The following is a 17371-nucleotide window of genomic DNA, read 5'->3' as shown; positions in this document are numbered from 1 at the left end:
GATTGATAAACATATGAATAGAAAAGGTATCTAGGATCAACTTAAGCAGTTCAAGATTAAGGGACAACAATGATAGGACCCCTTCACTGCCCTTTGTCTGCTGTACATATCTTGGGTTTTTACCTTCTTATGACACATTTGTTAATCCTGCATGCAGGCTATTCATTCATGCTCCGACAAGGCCTTAATTGCACTTTTAGAACTAAATGCTTGCAATATTATGAGATGTCATATTTTCACTTGGCAATTAAGGTTTAATAGTGTAGGTTTTACCATGTAAAAACATGATGTTATAATTTGTTTTCTGACAGTAGTACAATGTAAGAGTTGTTTTTGTTACGGCACCTGACATAATGACACCTTTATGAAAGATATCCTTCATCATAGTCTCCTTCAGTTTCTTTTAACTTTTTATGGATTTTGTGAGATGGAATTGTGTATGTTAAAATGCATGAAGTAATCCAGATTGCTGGTTTAAGAAGACTCCCTTTTAAGTGTGTATCTCTTTTAAGTGTGTATCTCTTAGGTCTAAGGAAGCAAGATGGCTGTCTTAGGGTGTGTCAGATAGCAAGTCCCCTGCTACAGATTGGTTTTCCTGCCAACCACTATGTACAGGAAATGCTGGCCTCAATCCAACCTCAGTTCAGGCATCCTTTATTTCATCTGGATTGTTTTACAAATCCTTGTATAAATCCTGAAGAAGTAGCCTCCTTTGTTCGAAACGTGTTAGATAAGCAATGTATCCAATGTTCTTAAACATTTTAAACTAATTTCTAGAAAGATAGAAGTTTGTACTAGGTGCTTTCAACGGCATTCCTAGAAGTCGTCGCTCTGTTGCCGATATGGATATTGTGCGAAACAGAATGGTACCTACTATGGCCACAAGTTAATCTCCATTTGCATTGGTCCAGTCCTATCGCACACCTATCAGACTGTTTGACAGCTGGACATGGATTGGGATGGCCACTGCAGGCTTAAATTTTCCTTCTTCCATTTATTACTTTTTCTCTCTTAACTTCTTTTCCAAACCCTAGTGGGACCATTTTCAAACCACAAAACTTTCACAAAATATTTTATTCAGTTGTATTCTTTGCCAGTGTACGCCATGTGCTGTCATCAATCTTGAGTTCCACATCTCTGCCAATGAGCTATAAATTACTAATAATATTGTCCTTTGAATATGACATCACGACTGGCCTTCATCATGACTGGCCGTCTCATGCCATCTCTACTGCCCGGACTGTTTATTTAAGCAGCTTTATGAAATGTGTGTTTTTTAAATATCTAAAAGGTTTCGCCCACAGGCTTTTTCTGGTGTTCCGCTCACCCTATTTAGTGCCCTTTGCCAGACATTCCCAAAAATATGGGAGGTTTTGTGCTTGCCAATGCCATCCTGCCATGGCACAGTACCAGCTCATTGAGAATTTTTCCATTTTTTTTTCTTTTACTTTGAACAACTTAAGATGGACACTCACATAATCATTTGATGTTCAGTTGATCATTTAATGTGGCTAAACTGATTTGAATAAAAATCGAAAACCATATAGCCTCCATTTGACTGATTTATTGAGCCCTGGATTGTTTGATTGTGGCGGAATTTTGTGAAACACTTCTGATCAGTTGAATAAATATCCTTGAATGTGTCAGACAACTGATCCTAATTCAGATTTGATCAAATAATCATTTTCCTAGATAGTTTACATTTATAACTGATTTGTATTTTTGATTGATATATTGTTGTGTCCCCAAAGCAGGAAGTGAGAGAAAATCCCTCCCAGTGAGGACAGCATTAAAAACTTAACTGAACCTATAACCTTTCCCCACTCTATCCAGAACTAGAAAAACCGAAAGATGTTATATATTGCAGCTTACCAGTATTTTGCTGTGGTGACTGCCTAATTGTTTTTCCCGCTGGGTAACCTCCATGGCTATAAAATATTGTATATACCGATGGTATACATCCACTCGTGCCAAACAGTGTGATAAACAATGGTGCAAACAAATAAAATATTAAATGCAGTAAATCTAGCAGCTGCTGTGTCAACCAATAGGTAAGTTATGATAAAAAAAGGTTCTGCCGGGTATATTACTCCAAGCAGATAACAGCACTTGCTAATGTGTTCAGTGAACCATATACACCATAAACATATCCGAATAAAATTAACTGGCCAACATAACACGTGAACATTTCTGTGTAACACCATATACTTCTATAATACAAAAAAAGAGTAAAATAAAAGTCCAATTGAATAATTGTGAAGAAAAGGAAAAATAACTCCCTCTGTGTCCTTATAATACGGTGTACTCCTGTCATGGTGAATCAATGTATTCCAACCATGGATGGATGGATGGATGCAGGGAGCCAGGTATCACCCAATGCAGTCAATGAGTGCAAAAATTCCCACTCACCAAATTATGTTGATCCTCCTTACCCTACGGCATTAGGATCAAGCGGGCTGATCTGGTCTCTGATCCGACTGGCATGTCATCAATTCTTCCTTCTCTGCCTTTCAGAAGATCCAAGCTCCAGGTGTTGTTATGCAGGAAAAATATAAAAATTGAGAGCGACCTCCACTTCATGTGGATAACGTCAATTAAGTTTTATTAAAAAATCCCATCAGGGCCATAAAAACTCAGTACAATAATGTAATCTATTAGGAAAAAAAAACTCTCTCGTAGGGGTTACCGCACTGCGCACAAGCCAGACCTGCCAGAGGCCAGTGTGTGTTCCACCTACAGGTTGATATGTCACAGCGTGCATCTCAGCTAAACGTGTTTCGTCCTCAAACGTGACGTCTTCAGAAGCTAAGGGCATCACGTTTGATGATGATGCGCAGTGCGGTAACCCCCTACAGGAGAGTTTCTTTCCTAATATATTACATTATTGTATGAGTTTTTATGGCCCTGATGGGATTTTTCAATCAAGCTACCTGACATTATCACAAGAAGAGAGCCTCCGAGCATAAGTTGCACCACATGTCGGATCATCATGATCCGACTTGGATGCGACTTCCATTCAAATCAATGGGCTTAAAGCCGTATTAAAGATGGCTCATAGGCAACCATTGATTTTGAATAAAGGCAGAAATTTGCTGCTAAAAGCGAACAAGGCTAAATGCGCATTAACACCAATGGAAAAAGCTACTAAAAGCACGTTTTTACAGCTGCTTTTTTCCTGGGGTTGGTAGTGGCTCTGCAGCTGTTTTTTTCCAACGCCCTGTGTGCACGAGGCCTTATTCACTTGGGCTTTTCTTTTTACCCTTTTTTTTTTTATATTATGTATTCTAGAAGTATATGGTGTTACACTGATATTTTCACGTGTTATGTTGCACAGGTAATTTTATTCTCATAGGTTTATGTTGCATATGGTGCACTAAACACATTAGCAAGCGCTGTTATCTGCTTGGAGTAATATACCTTGTAGAGCCACCCAGGGATAGGAAGTGTGTTACCAGCAGAATTGCTAAGTGAAAATATAGGGGAAAAAAATATTTAAAAAGAGAACAAATATATATATTTGTTTTTCTGTTTAAGTTCTTGTTTTTGGGGATTTCTGTATTTGAAGGCAAATTTTATTTGTGTGTAGTTTTGTTATGTGCCTAAGGATAAAAAAAAGATACAATTATGGTTGTTGTGTTGAAAGTGTACATCTAGCCATTTTAGAATTATTATTTTGTTGCACCAAAAAAATAATACAAATGTGTTTGCTTTTTCCCTTGCTTTACTGAGTGATCGAATTGTACAAGAAGGGTTTGCATCACTTCTGGCAACTTGCCTAGGCAAGGGTGATGTTATGGAGCCTTGTCACAGGATCTATGGAAAGCTTTGGAGCCCATATCTTGCAAGAAGTTACAAAGTTTGTACTTTGTGGGACCAGCTCCTTAAAGATTTCCTCTCCTTGTCAACCTTTACTGGAAGCAGACAGAGAGAGTATCTTTTTTTTTTTATTTTTTGCTTGAGTTTTTTTTTTTTTTTGTGCTTTGGTTAATGAGAAAGTGCAAAAAGAAGGGGAAGTTTGTTTCTCGAATAGTCACTTTTGCTGATTAGAGACCTATCTAGCCCTGTGCAAATGTATAGCCTCAACCACTGCTAAGGATTAGTTATAATCTTCTTTTTATGTTCTTTGTCAAATCCATTTCATGAGTAGTGGTAATTTTGGCTCACATATGCATCAAACATGTTTGCGTTCGTTGAACACATTGTACTGTGGAATTGTCTGCTACCTGTTACTGTGGCAAGTTGTTGAAGTGTCAGTGTTGAGAGACGTGATACAGTTAAAACTTTGTAACTTGTAATATTAAGCTAACACTTATGCAAGATACCTTCAGCTGTGCCTATAGGTTAAGTATATGGCACTGTACAGTTAATTCTTAAAGTGAACATTTTGACAATCAATTATTTACATATTCTGAAACAAGCTCTCACTGACCTCTGCAGCTGCAGGCATTTCATCCTTAGGTTTCCCATTGGAAGCACTAAAGTTGCTCAAGTCGGCTCACAGAATCTCTGCTACCAGTGCTCTTGCTGTGTGTTTAAATTGGAGATTAGAAGCTTACTCAGTCACTGATGGGAGGCAAGAGAAAGGTGATTGGAGCTGTTGAGTCTGGGGACCAGGGTGAGCTGAGCTGCTGAGAGATGGTCTTGAAGGACTTCAGTGCTTCTGCCATGACCTGAAGGATGTATAAATATACAGTGCCTGCAACTATAGAGAAGAGTAAAGGCTTGTTTTAAAGCACATTTTTTTTATTGCGGTCAGTGGACAGTGGATTGGCCACAGTTTCTCCAAATTGTATTTACGTGTGATTTTGCCATTGTCTACACAATGACCATCTGACCTATGAAGCCAGCACAAACTTTTCTAATTTATGGATTTTGCCCATGTAGTAATTGAAAATTACACCATTGTTTTGGCCTCCAGGAACTAACCAGATGCCTTCCTTTCATCGAACTTGTATGGACTGTAATGTAGTGGAGTAAATGGAGTAAAAATATTGTTATTGTTTGGACAAGAAAAAGAATAAGATGGGGTTTGGGGAGTAAGGCACACCATACACACAGCAAATTGGCGTCCTGCAACCACGGGACCCATTTGTATTCTCTCGGCAGGTGAAGCCGTTTCTGTCAGGGGAAAACTAGTGATTGCTAGCGGCTATACCGGCTGATAGCAATAAATGCATGTAAAATTTGGCAGGCTAGTTGTACCCAGCCTGCTCATATATGGCTCGAATCCTGGCCGGTTCAGCAGGAACTTTGATTCGAATGGTCTATTGCCAGGCTGAACGTAAGCCCCTCTTCACATGACACCCTCATTTGGCAACCAGCCAGCCCTCTAAGAAGGCTGCTTTTTGTTCCCTTTTTGTTATCAACCATGTAAAAAAAAAAAATATATATATATATATATATTTCATAATTTTTTAAATAATATTATAGTGTGTGTGTGTGTATGTATCTACACGCATAAGTGATCAATCCAGTTTCTGTTAGGAAAAAGGAATATTCGTCCCCCTCTTCTAATTTGATCTAGCAAATAACCACGACTTAAAGTAATTATTTTCAGGCCTTGGTAAGTTCCTTTGCAATGGATTCTCATTTTAGCGAACAGGCTCCAGCCAGTCGCAGATTTTGTATAATATATATTAAACACTGTATGTTTGTGATGTCTACAAATAGTCTTTAATGTCATCTGGTTTTTTTTTTTTTCCAGACAGCAAAGCTATCGTGGATGGAAACCTGAAACTGATCCTAGGTCTTATCTGGACCCTCATTTTGCACTATTCTATCTCTATGCCAGTTTGGGAGGATGAAGGTGATGAAGAGACAAAAAATCAGACCCCGAAACAAAGGCTTCTTGGCTGGATTCAGAACAAGATTCCTTATTTGCCAATTACCAATTTCAGCCATAACTGGCAGGATGGGAAAGCTTTGGGAGCCCTGGTTGACAGCTGCGCACCAGGTAAGAATAGTTGAAGAGCAAATCCTTCTTCTTTTTTTTTTTTTTTTTCCTCATGTTTCATATTCACAGTAGGTAAATCTGTTGTGGTTTGCCTTTTTAAAAATCTTCATAGTGTAGATTAAGCTTGGTATTTAGGATGCTTGTGACCAAGCTACACATGGAATTGCATTGGTATTGTGCCTTTTGGACAACATTTTTGGTTTTTAAAACTCAAGTTAAAGCGTAATTCCAGACATCCACAAAAAAATAAATAAAATAAATCTAAGAGCCGGTTCACATTGGGGCGACCTGTCAGGCCGTAGGTCGCCTGCCATAGAGAAGCTGTGGACCCGTTCTAATAGGAGCGACACAAGTCGCTCCGACTTAGAAAAAGGGTCCGGAGCTTCTTTGGGGCGACCCGGAGCGACCTGCATAGACTTCAATGTTATGAAGACCGTGCCGACCGCTCCGAGGTCGCGGTGCGAGCAGCACACTGCGACTTGTGAGGTCTCCCCGGCAAGTCGGATCGCTCTAATGTGAACCGGCTCTCAAGGAAATTGGGGATGGCTGTATTGTTGTTGTTGGTTTTTTTGCCTTTATTTTCACCTAAGTTCATATTAGTGCGCTACAAATGCCTTTTTCTCATCTCCATTCCATAAGGAGGTTGGGTTGTCTAGTTCAGTGGTCCTCAACCCTGGTCCTCAGGGCCCATTAACAGGCCAGATTTGCAAGATAACTGAAATACATCCCAGGTGATATAATTTGCTGCTCAGTAATTGCAGTACTCTAGTCTGCATCTCCCCAAGGTAATACTTAGTCTGGCTTGTTAGTGGGCCCTGAGGACCGGAGTTGAGGACCACTGGTCTAGTTCACAGAAGATGGCTTGTAAAGCCTGAGACTTCAGTTCAATCCACAGAAATTAAAAGGACTCAAGGTTTCTAGCAGGATCAGCGGGTATTTCTGTACTTGGCCTGAAAAAGAAAACTAGCGCAGTCACCACATCTTAGGACTGGTGAGCTGCAATATATTTTTCGTTGGGTTTAGACATAGTTTTAATGGTTAGTTCACCTTTTCAGAAAAAATGAGAAGGTGAACGAACACTCTTTACTTTCCCCAATCCCCTCCCTGATCCCTACTGTACTCACCTTTTGTGGGTAATAAGCTGTCAGGGTCTACGCAGCTGGTGTAATCCATGGATTTTAAATCCCCCCTGCTCTTCTTCCCCTTCTTTGTGTAGAACGTTTAGGATGGATCAGAGCAATTCTAATTGGTCATTGCTGGCACATGACTATTTAGACTAATCCAAATCTTTCTGATTCGTTTTGGCGACCCTACAGAAAGAAGGGGAAGAAGAGTGGGTATTTAAAATCCCTGCACTGCTACAGTGGCTGCATGGGCACTGGCAGCTTATCAATTATGAAGAAAAGTACAGCGGGCACTGGGGTTGGGCAAATGTGGGGAAGTAGTTCACCTTTTTTTCCTTTTTTTTTTTTTTTTTTTTTCGGTCTCCTCCTGCCAACATATTCCCTGTTTGCACATGTGCAAGGCAGCAAAGTTTAGTTTGCTCCTAAAGCTGCCTGTTCCTCTCCCATTCTAACTGTTGCTTTGTAAGGGATGACAGGAGGCTGATGTTAAGCCAGATTCAGGTCCTAGTGTTGTAAACAAAAATGCAGTTTATTTAGATGGTGTACATAAAACCTATCTGGGTTTCACTTTTTACGTCACTGAAGTCCTTCAGTAAAACATAGGTTGTATAGGCGCCTTATGTTTCCTATCCTAAAATATTTGTGACCTGATTGTTCTGTCAGGTGGTATATAATACAGAACCAAAACACGTTAAATATCAGCATTCCCTGCCAGCCAAGAGTATAATAAGGTAATTTAGGTGGATGGGAGGACATGCTTTTACTTGTAGCTACAAAGCATCTGGAAATCTACTAGTTGCTTGACGCAAAAAAAAAAAAACTGATGAGATACTGAATTTGGGATCTATCTTGCCATACAAATAAATATACATTTTTTTTCCGCAGGTCTGTGTCCTGACTGGGAGTCATGGGACCCTAACAGGCCAGTTGATAATGCACGAGAGGCTATGCAGCAAGCAGATGATTGGTTGGGAGTTCCTCAGGTAATTGTTATTAGATACTTCATGCTACTTTTTTTTTTTTTTATATTTTTAACATTTTTCTTCTCTAGGAAGTGTTTCTTTACAGTAATTGTGCCTGTGATTTTGTAAAATCTTCGCGTCTTCATGACTTGGAATTTGTAGACGTGAAGTTCATGATTCACATCATAAAATGTTTGACACTATTGTGTTATAAATGTGGTCTTCATGCCGTTCGTTTGGATTTGGATAGAATTTGATGTAAAAAAAAAAATAGCAGACAGGATAGAATGTCTGTCTGCATTTTTCTGCTCTGTCACAGGGTCAGTAATCAGAGTTTCATGAGAATGTACATCATTTCTCTCTACTGAGAGGACAATACAACAAGCAACATGCTATTCCACATGTGGCAGATGGGGCAGGTGTACAGATGGTGTTGGTGCAGGAAACGCTAGAAAGGGCAAGGCTGTGGACCAAAAAAGATACAGGAAGAGCCAAATGAGCACATTAGGTGGCCTGAGTATGATCAAATGTTTCTTCTGACTAATGCCTCGTACACACGCAACGATTGTTGGCCTTGAATTTTCGGCCAACTTCCGATCGGCCGATTTTCGGCTTGTTAGTATGATGCTTCCAACAACCGACTCCGACTTTTCGGCCGAACAAAATCTGGTGTGCAGGCTATAAAAATTTTTGTTGGCCGTCAACAGAACGGCCGATTTTCCGTCAGTCAGTACAGATTTCGGCAGACAAAATTCAGATGAGCAAGACTGGGCATGCTCAGAGAAGAAAAAACACACGGAAAGTTAACCAGCACATGACATCACTTCTGAAGTTATTTTTTGTTGGCCGAGAAAATTTGTGTGCAGTCTAGAGCACATTTCAACCAACACAACAACACTGGACAAAAGACGGCCGATCGGTCGGCCGATAATAGTTGCGTGTGTACGAGGCTTAACTGTAAAAACGAGGCGATACATGTGGATTTTTTCAGTGGGTCAATTGAATTACGAAGGAGCACACTAGTTCTGGTTTGGCAGCACTCCACAAACATGGTACACACCTTTAAAACTGAGGTAAACCCCAGTGTTTAGAATCCATGCATATACAGTCCAAGACATCAAAGTTTTTAATGATGATAAAATCGTATCCTAGCAAAAAAAAAGCCAATGCATTTCGGGGGTCCAAAGGATTCTCCCTTTCAACATGGTTCAGGAATTTTGACTATGCTTAAATACACTCGGATAAACTGATACCAGATAGATCTACAGTTTTCTGCTTAGAACATTTTCAAAGACCAGTTGTACCAGTGTTAAGTGCAGCAAAGGAGCTTGGTGAGTGGCTCTATGATCTAATGAGCTTTAGCTCAGTGGATTGGGCTCATGTGAATATAAGTGTTGTTCTAACTGGTATTACCTGTGCGGTTCAATGTCTTTTTAGGATTGCGGAAAAAGGAGCCATTCCAGGTGTAGCTAAAAGTAAAACTTTGCTTTCCCATTTTATTTTATTTCCATCTAACTGACTGCTGAGCTGTCCTTAAAAAAAAAAAAAAATGAAAATACTCACCAGCCCGGCAAATCCAGCATCGTCTAGTGTTAGCCGCTGCTCAGTCTCAGCACTCCATATCCCTTGCCACCATCTTCTCTGATTTCATCAAGAGGCCAGTTCTTTGTGTCCGAGGATATGTGGCAACGCATGCACAGTGCGGCAGAGATGGCCAGCCCCATGCGCATTGTGGCAGAGGATGACCTAAAGCCTCCTCAGATGTGTGATGTCTGTATTCCATGAGGATTTGGGCAGGGGTAGAGGGTGTCATTATCACCATTGGCATGAATCCTGGAAGTGAGGGCTTGGACCTGCTGAAAAAGTATACGCCCCCCTATCCACCCCCACCAAAAAAAAAAACAGTTGTGTAAGGGAAGGCCGGGAGGTCTCGGGAGGAAAATAATGGAGAGTCATAGATCATCCAGTTTAAGTAAGATAAGGCTTTGATATAATGAGTGGATCTGTAGGAGATAAATGCTTGGATTTTCTATTTCATGTGGAAAAAGAATTCATAGAGTTTCAGTAGAAGTAGAGCTGTAGGGTAAGATCCGTTGACTGTATAGCATTAAGATTTAAAGATGAGCTCTCTGTGCTCCCAACAATCGATTAATCCAGGGAAGATACATGCATGAATAAATAACGCAGTGAAGTGATATATGTCAATGACAGAGTTTAGTCCCGGATTTAGCTACAATTAAGTGCAATATGAGCAACACGCCTATAAAAATCTATTTCTCCTTAGTTCGATAGACACAGCGCTCCATAAATCATAACTACTGGGTTCTATTGCCTCCTCCAGGAGTAGGACTAGGCAGAACAAAAAACACCTAGCTATGTCCTCAGCTTGGTATATAACTCTCTCTGCTCTAAGTAATCAGTTTTAATCTGTCTAGTCGGGAGTAAGGACCTAGGCTCCTGGCTAGGATCTCTGGTCCTAGCAATTTTTTTCACCTTCCTCACATCTTTTTTGTTTTCTTTTCCCTTGAGAGATCCACAATCAACTGTCGGGCTGGGCGATGGGCTGAATAATCTAGATCCAGTGGTCCCCCCAGCCTTGCCAGCTAGTGCGTGCAGACTGCAGCATTGCGTTAGGTCAGCCACAACATAGCCTCATGGACAGAGGCTGGCTCGTGAGTTAACTGTCTCGCAGGGTTGCATGCGACCGAGTGTGGGTCTGAGTCACAGCGTTCCCTTGGCCTACAGCTCCCCTACTTTGGTGGCAAGGCGCTCTGTCTAAGGCGATACCTGCACCATGGAAGGGTAAGTACACTCGCCCCTCTCCCCTTTTGGTGTTTTTTGGGGTGGACACAGGTAACCTCCAGGGATGGTCAGACCTGCCTGCGGGTTTCCTTCTCCATCCTAAAATCCCTCAGTGAGCTGGGCTTCCCCACTCCTTTTCAACTGATCGGGCCACAGACGTGGCTGTGTCGTTTGGTACGCGTAAGTCACCTCGCACGCCAAAGGTATTTCCTTACGTGCCGTATTTTGACAGGTTTTCCTGTAAGGAATGGGAACAAAAATTACCCTTTGTGGTCCCCAAATGTTTTGCTAGAAGTTACCCTTTTGAGGAGTCATTCCTGTTTCTAGGTTGAATAAAGCAACTATGATCCCCGTGCTTTAAGGACCTGGCTGACAAGAAAGCGGAGGTTGTGGATTGCAGCATGTTTACTATGGTTGGCTTGGCATTGCGGTCAGTCTGCGCCTCAGCCCTGGTGTCTCAGACCCTAACTGAATGGGCCAAGCTTTTGCGCCAGGGTCTGGGGAGTGAGCAGGTCCCTGTGCTTAAGTTGATTTAGTGGACCAGTTGGTCCATGGGCTGCAGTTTATTTGTGATGCAGCTTTGGCTACAGCTCCTGTGCTGTCCAAAGTTTGTTTCAGCGGTGGTGATAAGGCGCATGCTGTGGCTTAAGAATTGGTCCGCAGACCAAGCCTCTAAGAAAACCCTCATTGATCTGCCCTTTCAAGGCGATCGCTTGTTTGGTGCTACTCTGAATTACATCATTAAAGGTCTCACGGGGGGGGAGAGCATCTTCCTGCCACAGTCTAGGAAAGGGAAGGAGCCTCATCAGACAGGAGACCTCCTTCTCAGCACATTGAAAATTCTTTCATGCTTCTGGGATAGAGAATAGGGGAAATGGATCTTTCAAATCTTCCCTGGGAAGTTCCAAGCAACCTTGGTCTGGTAAGCATAGAGCTAGCTTTTCAAGACCTACAGAGAAGACCCCTTCGGCATGAAGGTCTGCACTCAACGATTATTGTGGTGGGGGGACAACCTCGCTGGTATCCAGCCCCGTGGACGACTTTTGTGAGAGTCGAGGAGGTCTGCAAAAGTTTTCTTTTGGGGGTACCCAGAAAGGGTGGCAAAGTTTGTCCTTTTCAGGTTTTTTAGATTTGTTTTGTAGTCTCCTTGTGCGGATTTAATTCCTGCAAGGGTTCAGGTGACGTCTGAACTACCTAAGGTCCCCCCTATCCCGGTCCAGGGAATTGAATAACCTAGGTCTGATTTTAATTCTGACAAGGGTGGTCCTTCCTCTGGACAAATGTCAGGAACCACAGGCTGTAATTCTCTGGCTACTGTCACACACAGTTCTCTTTCCCAACTTGCATACAGGTTCTGAGTCTGGTGGTATCCACCTTAAAGACCATTCTGTTTGCACAGTCCTACATGCAGCTCCTTTAGCAGGTTCGGCTTCACAGGAGGATACCGAGTTTAGTGGCGAGGTCACGGGTTCCTCTGGCAGACGCCGCAGGAATCCAAGGGCCACGGTAAGGCCGGTATCATCCTCGTCTCAGGCTTCTCCCGGAGTTCCTGCGAGGAATCAGGGGCGAGGATCTTCCAATCATTCTGGTGGCCATAAACGTCCCTCGGGGGCTTCCTCTCAGAGAAGACCAGTTGTCCAAAGGGCTGATCTACTATCCTGTTTTACAGTCGCTGGTTTTAATGGCTTTGCTATTGAAAACCAGGTACTGAGGGATAGAGGTCTATCTGGATCAGTGATCCCTACTATGCTGAAGGCGAAGTAGTCTTCCAGCAAGATATACCATTGTACGTGGAAAGTGTAAATTTCTTGCCAGATGAATGCTATACGGGCACAGACTCCATAATGATCGCAGAATGTGGCAGTGCTGGAAACTTCAGCCCATTTGGGACTGCAAAGACCCGGGCAAACATCTGCACATTTTGGTGGACTCATCCTGTTGCTAGTCAATTCTGGTCAGAAATTTTTGCACTTCTCTCAACCTTGTTTGATTAGCTCCTTCACCCAGACCCAGTAGTTGCACTTCTCAACAAGAGCCCCCAAGAACTCACCAAAAAGCAGCTTAAGCTCCTACTTCATGTCACAACTGCAGCCAGGAAACATTAGTTAGGGTATGGAAATTCCCTAGCTTGTGCTTTGCTGAAACAATACATAGGATCACCCAAGCTATGATTCACGCTAAAGTTGAAGCCACTTTGCATGATGGTGTCCCTGCTTATACTGCTTTATGGCAGCCATGGATTGATCACTTTCTTCCACTGAGCCTTGACTTATCCCTATTGAAAACCCTGATAACCCGGTCTTGGTTTTTTTTATGTCCCTGAATTGCATAGGCTCCAACTTCTGACACCCACAGGATTCGCTCTCCCCCTTTAACCCTACTCTTTCTTAGCCCCCCCCTCCCCCCTCACTGTCCCTGTAATAGATTATATATTATGTTGTTGACCTACATGGGAACCAGTGCCCTGATTATATACTGTTGTTCTCTTCTCTTGGTAAGCATTGAAACACCATGAGCCATAGGCTGCCTGTATTACACCACCCCTGAGACTTAAAAGGTATCATGAATTTGTTCTGTCTGCTTATGTACTGGAGCCTTAGGGCTTCATTGCTATTGTGCCTGTTGGCTTCTTAATAAACCTTTGAACAAGAAAATCCTGGAGAAGGAAGTATCTGTTGCCTATAGCATCATTATTTCAGATATAGTTTCTTCCAAGGATGGTTTAAAACATTGGTATTGTTCCTACTTTTATCTTTTTAGTTTCTTACATGTGAAGTGCGAGTCATGGCATCATTCCATTCGTTTGGCATACTTGGCATACTTTGTTCGAACCCATGGAAAGCATTGTTACATAGCATACGTGATTTGTGTTTGCTGAATTCTGCAGCACCTGAAAGTAATTTTGTGGCCTTCTAAAACCCTGTTTCCAGAATCACCGTGCTTCACATAATAAGCATTTTTTTTAAATATATCTTAAACACTTTTTCTTACAGGTGATCGCCCCAGAAGAGATCATTCACCCCGATGTAGATGAACACTCAGTGATGACCTACTTGTCCCAGTTCCCAAAAGCTAAACTGAAACCTGGAGCTCCACTGAAGCCCAAGCTGAATCCAAAAAAAGCCAGAGCATATGGCAGAGGTAAAAGCTGTACTCTTCTTGGAGGCCTTGGTAGAGTTCCCTCCATGTAGTGGCAAATTTTAAAATACTGGGAATGACGTTCACCAAATGTTTACTGCAGATAAATCAATCACTGTAGTTTAAGAGAATATATACTGGAAACATACACCTGCAGTGAATGGCACATTCACAGTTTTATAAATCTACCCCATAGTGTTTTGGTACATTTCTTTCTTAAGCAAATTGAGTTCTGGCTTCCTTTTCATATGTTTCCTTTGTTCTTAGCTGCTCTATTAAAAGAGGCCTATTATTAAGAGAGAGATCAGTAACTCCTATTCAAATTTGCAGGCACACTGAATCATAGGGGTTTGTAAGTTGTAAAAACATAACATTACAATAAAATTGACTCCTAACCTTCCCAGTTTCTCTTTAGGAAGTAACTCCACTTTTGTTAAAAAATTCTCCAAGCGCAAAAAAAAAAAAATATATATATATATATATATATATATATATATATATATATATATATATATATAATATTACCTGCTGCTGTTCTCTTGAAACTGACAAAGACAATTCAGTCACTTTTCACATGCTGAGTGGGAGGAGGATCTATCTGTTGAAGTCAAATGATCAGTCATACTGGGGAAATCATTGAGACAATCAAGTGAGCAAGAATTTACATTTCTTGCGGGTGTTCTACATTCAGACTACAGTGCATCCGGAAAGTATTCACAGTGCTTCACTTTTTCCACACTGCATGTTACAGCCTTATTCTAAAATTGATTAAATTTATTATTTTCCTCAAAATTCTACAAACCATGTCCCATAATGACAACGTGAAAAGTTTGCTTTGAAACCTTTGCAAATTTATTAAAAATAAAACGTGAAAAAAAACTGCATGTAGATAAGTATTCACAGCCTTTGCCATGACACTCAAAATTGAGCTCAGGTGCATCCTGTTTCTATTGATCATCCTTGAGATGTTTTTATACCTGTGGTAAATTCAGTTGATTGGACATGATTTGAAAAGGCACACACCTGTCTATTTCAGGTACCACATTTAACCGTGCATGTCTGAGCACAAACCAAGCCATGAAGTCTAAGGAATTGTCTGTAGACCTCAGAGACAGGATTGTATCTAGGGAAGGGTACAGAAGAATTTCTGCAGCATTGCACAAAGGCTGTGAATACTTATGTACATGTGATTTTTTTTTTTTTTTCTTTTTTTTTTCTTTTTAATAAATTTGCAAAGGTTTCAAACAAACTTCTTTCATGTTGTCATTATGGGTTATTGTTTGTACAATTTTGAGGAAAATTATGAATTTAATCCATTTTGTAATAAGGCTGTAACATAATAAAATGTGGAAAAAGTGAAGCAATGTCGATACTTTTCAGATGCTCTGTATGTACAGACTGTCTCTAGTGTTTTTACATTTGCAGACACAATTGAAAATTATGGTAGTTTTTGAACAATGGATGTAAATTTAAACCGCATCATAATTTTTAATTATTCTTAGTAAATCCTGCTCAAATTCTTTCAGAAAGTGTGACTTAGTTCACCTAAAATGACTATTGGTCTGGGCTGCTGCATTTATATTGTTTTATGTTTTTTCACAGTTAAAAGACTGAGCTAAGAATGCCTCTAAATCTCAATGCTTGTTGCCTGTTTATCTTCACCATATTTACTTTTGTTCCTATTTTCTTACAGTTCAAAAACAAAGTTAAGACCATAATCTGATTCCAACCAAAAGACAAGAAGGTGGCACATTGATGACATCACTTTCTTTCAACAAGCCTTATTCAGTCAATATATATACTGAAAGTCCCTGCCTAGGCATTTCATCTTCTCAAGCACAATTCTAGAATAAAGCTTGTTGAAAGGAAGTGAGGTCATTGGCGTGTTACCGTTCTATGTGTTGGTACTAGAGCATGGGCAAGCTCCTAAAGCTGACAAGTTCTTGTAATTTTTTTCGGGTGAAGAGGCGTCCTGCGATTTTAGTGCGATTCGTCGGGCGAGAATTGCGGCAAAATCGTGCCGCGTTTTGGGGTGCCATTGCAAGTCATAGGAATCGCACGGACATCCCGTGATTTGCAATGATTCGGGATCGCAGGGGATTCTGCCTGCGATCTGATGCGCTAGCATGTGAAAGGAGCCTTAAAGACAAAACCTGTTCAATTGCAGCTTCTCCATGTTGGTTCCCATTTGACTATTATTTTTTCATAAACTGCTCCCTATGTGTTTTTATATTTTTTTTTTTGTGTTTTCATAATGCAAGAAAAAAAGCAAATTGAGGTTAGAAACTTTTTAAAAGGCACGCTAGGGTTCTTAATGGGAAATGTGATTGCAGTATTTGTGTTTTTTTTTATTTTCTTTTTAAATAACAATTAGGTAATACTTTTGTCAAATCCTTTTTTGAAACTTATGAAGCCAGTAGCATTGTTTTCTTTAGCTATTGATATATCCAATTAAGTACTTACTGGCAAATACAGCCCTTGCAGACTAGATTTATGTGCTGCCCTGTCATTTCATGTATTATGTTCATTTTGAGTAAACACGCAAATTATCATCTTATACTGGAGAGCTTCATGATCACTCTAATCCTAAGGAGAAAGTTTTATCCTGCAAAGTCAGAGGTGTGGTGGCAGAACAGTGTGAAACATGTCATTAGCACACCCTTTACTGTTAAGCCCTAGCGAGAAAATATAAAAGGGAAGATTTTTATTTTAGTGACTAGGCTACTGGTAATATTGGGTTATGTAAGAATCTCTTTTTTTCTTTTGAAAATGGTTTGATGTTCTAGCTTTTTACAGTGTGGTCTTAAAGGACCTGATTCTGCTGCTTTGCAAGTTGCATAGCTACCATTTAACAATGATCTTGTGTTTGCAAATGGTCTGCCCACCAAGCAGTCGTAATCTGTTGTTCCTGATGGGGGCACACTGAGTGAGAAACAAGGATGGTGTGGTGGAAGCAGTTGGTTCCAGCTGCAGGCAAAGGGAGTGCATGTAAATAGAACATTTAGGACTCATTCTAAAGAATGTCTGTGTTAGTAAGAGACATCACTTAGCTGAGCAACAGACAATGGTTTGGGAACAGTATAGCCTCTGACACACCTGATGTGGATAGCTGAGCTCCCACCAACCACCAATGTAAAGAGGCGCTTCTTCACTGGCCACTAAGGTAAGGTGGTACTTCACCAATAACCGCAAATATAGCATTCCCAATTCTCCAGTGACCACCAATATAAAGGGCTACTTCTCCACTGGCCAGCAATATAAGGGGCTGCTTCTCCACTAACCACCAATGTAGGTACCTGCTTCTTCACTGACCACCAGTATAAAGGGCAACTTTCCTATATTTGCCAGTGTTAGGGAGCTCTTCTCCACTGACCACAAATGCAAGGGGCTAC

The 17371-nt window shown here is 40.9% G+C and overlaps 1 protein-coding gene across 4 annotated transcripts in view; it reads left to right on the top strand.

The window, feature by feature from the left end:
• Positions 1-17371, top strand: part of LOC309561572 (filamin-B-like) — a 359048-nt gene that overhangs the window by 120004 nt on the left and 221673 nt on the right. For all 4 annotated transcript variants that reach the window (XM_082265555.1, XM_082265554.1, XM_082265552.1 and 1 more), the window contains exons 2-4: positions 5705-5953; positions 7963-8060; positions 13835-13982. In XM_082265555.1, coding sequence (XP_082121681.1) covers positions 5705-5953; positions 7963-8060; positions 13835-13982 — 495 coding nt within the window. The remainder of the gene's footprint in view (positions 1-5704; positions 5954-7962; positions 8061-13834; positions 13983-17371) is intronic.

This window comes from Pelophylax lessonae (assembly GCF_965119305.1).
Source record: "Pelophylax lessonae genome assembly, chromosome: 8".
NCBI lineage: Eukaryota > Metazoa > Chordata > Amphibia > Anura > Ranidae > Pelophylax > Pelophylax lessonae.
The sequence above is the reverse complement of the archived record's forward strand: the minus strand, read 5'-3'. Positions and strand labels throughout refer to the sequence as shown.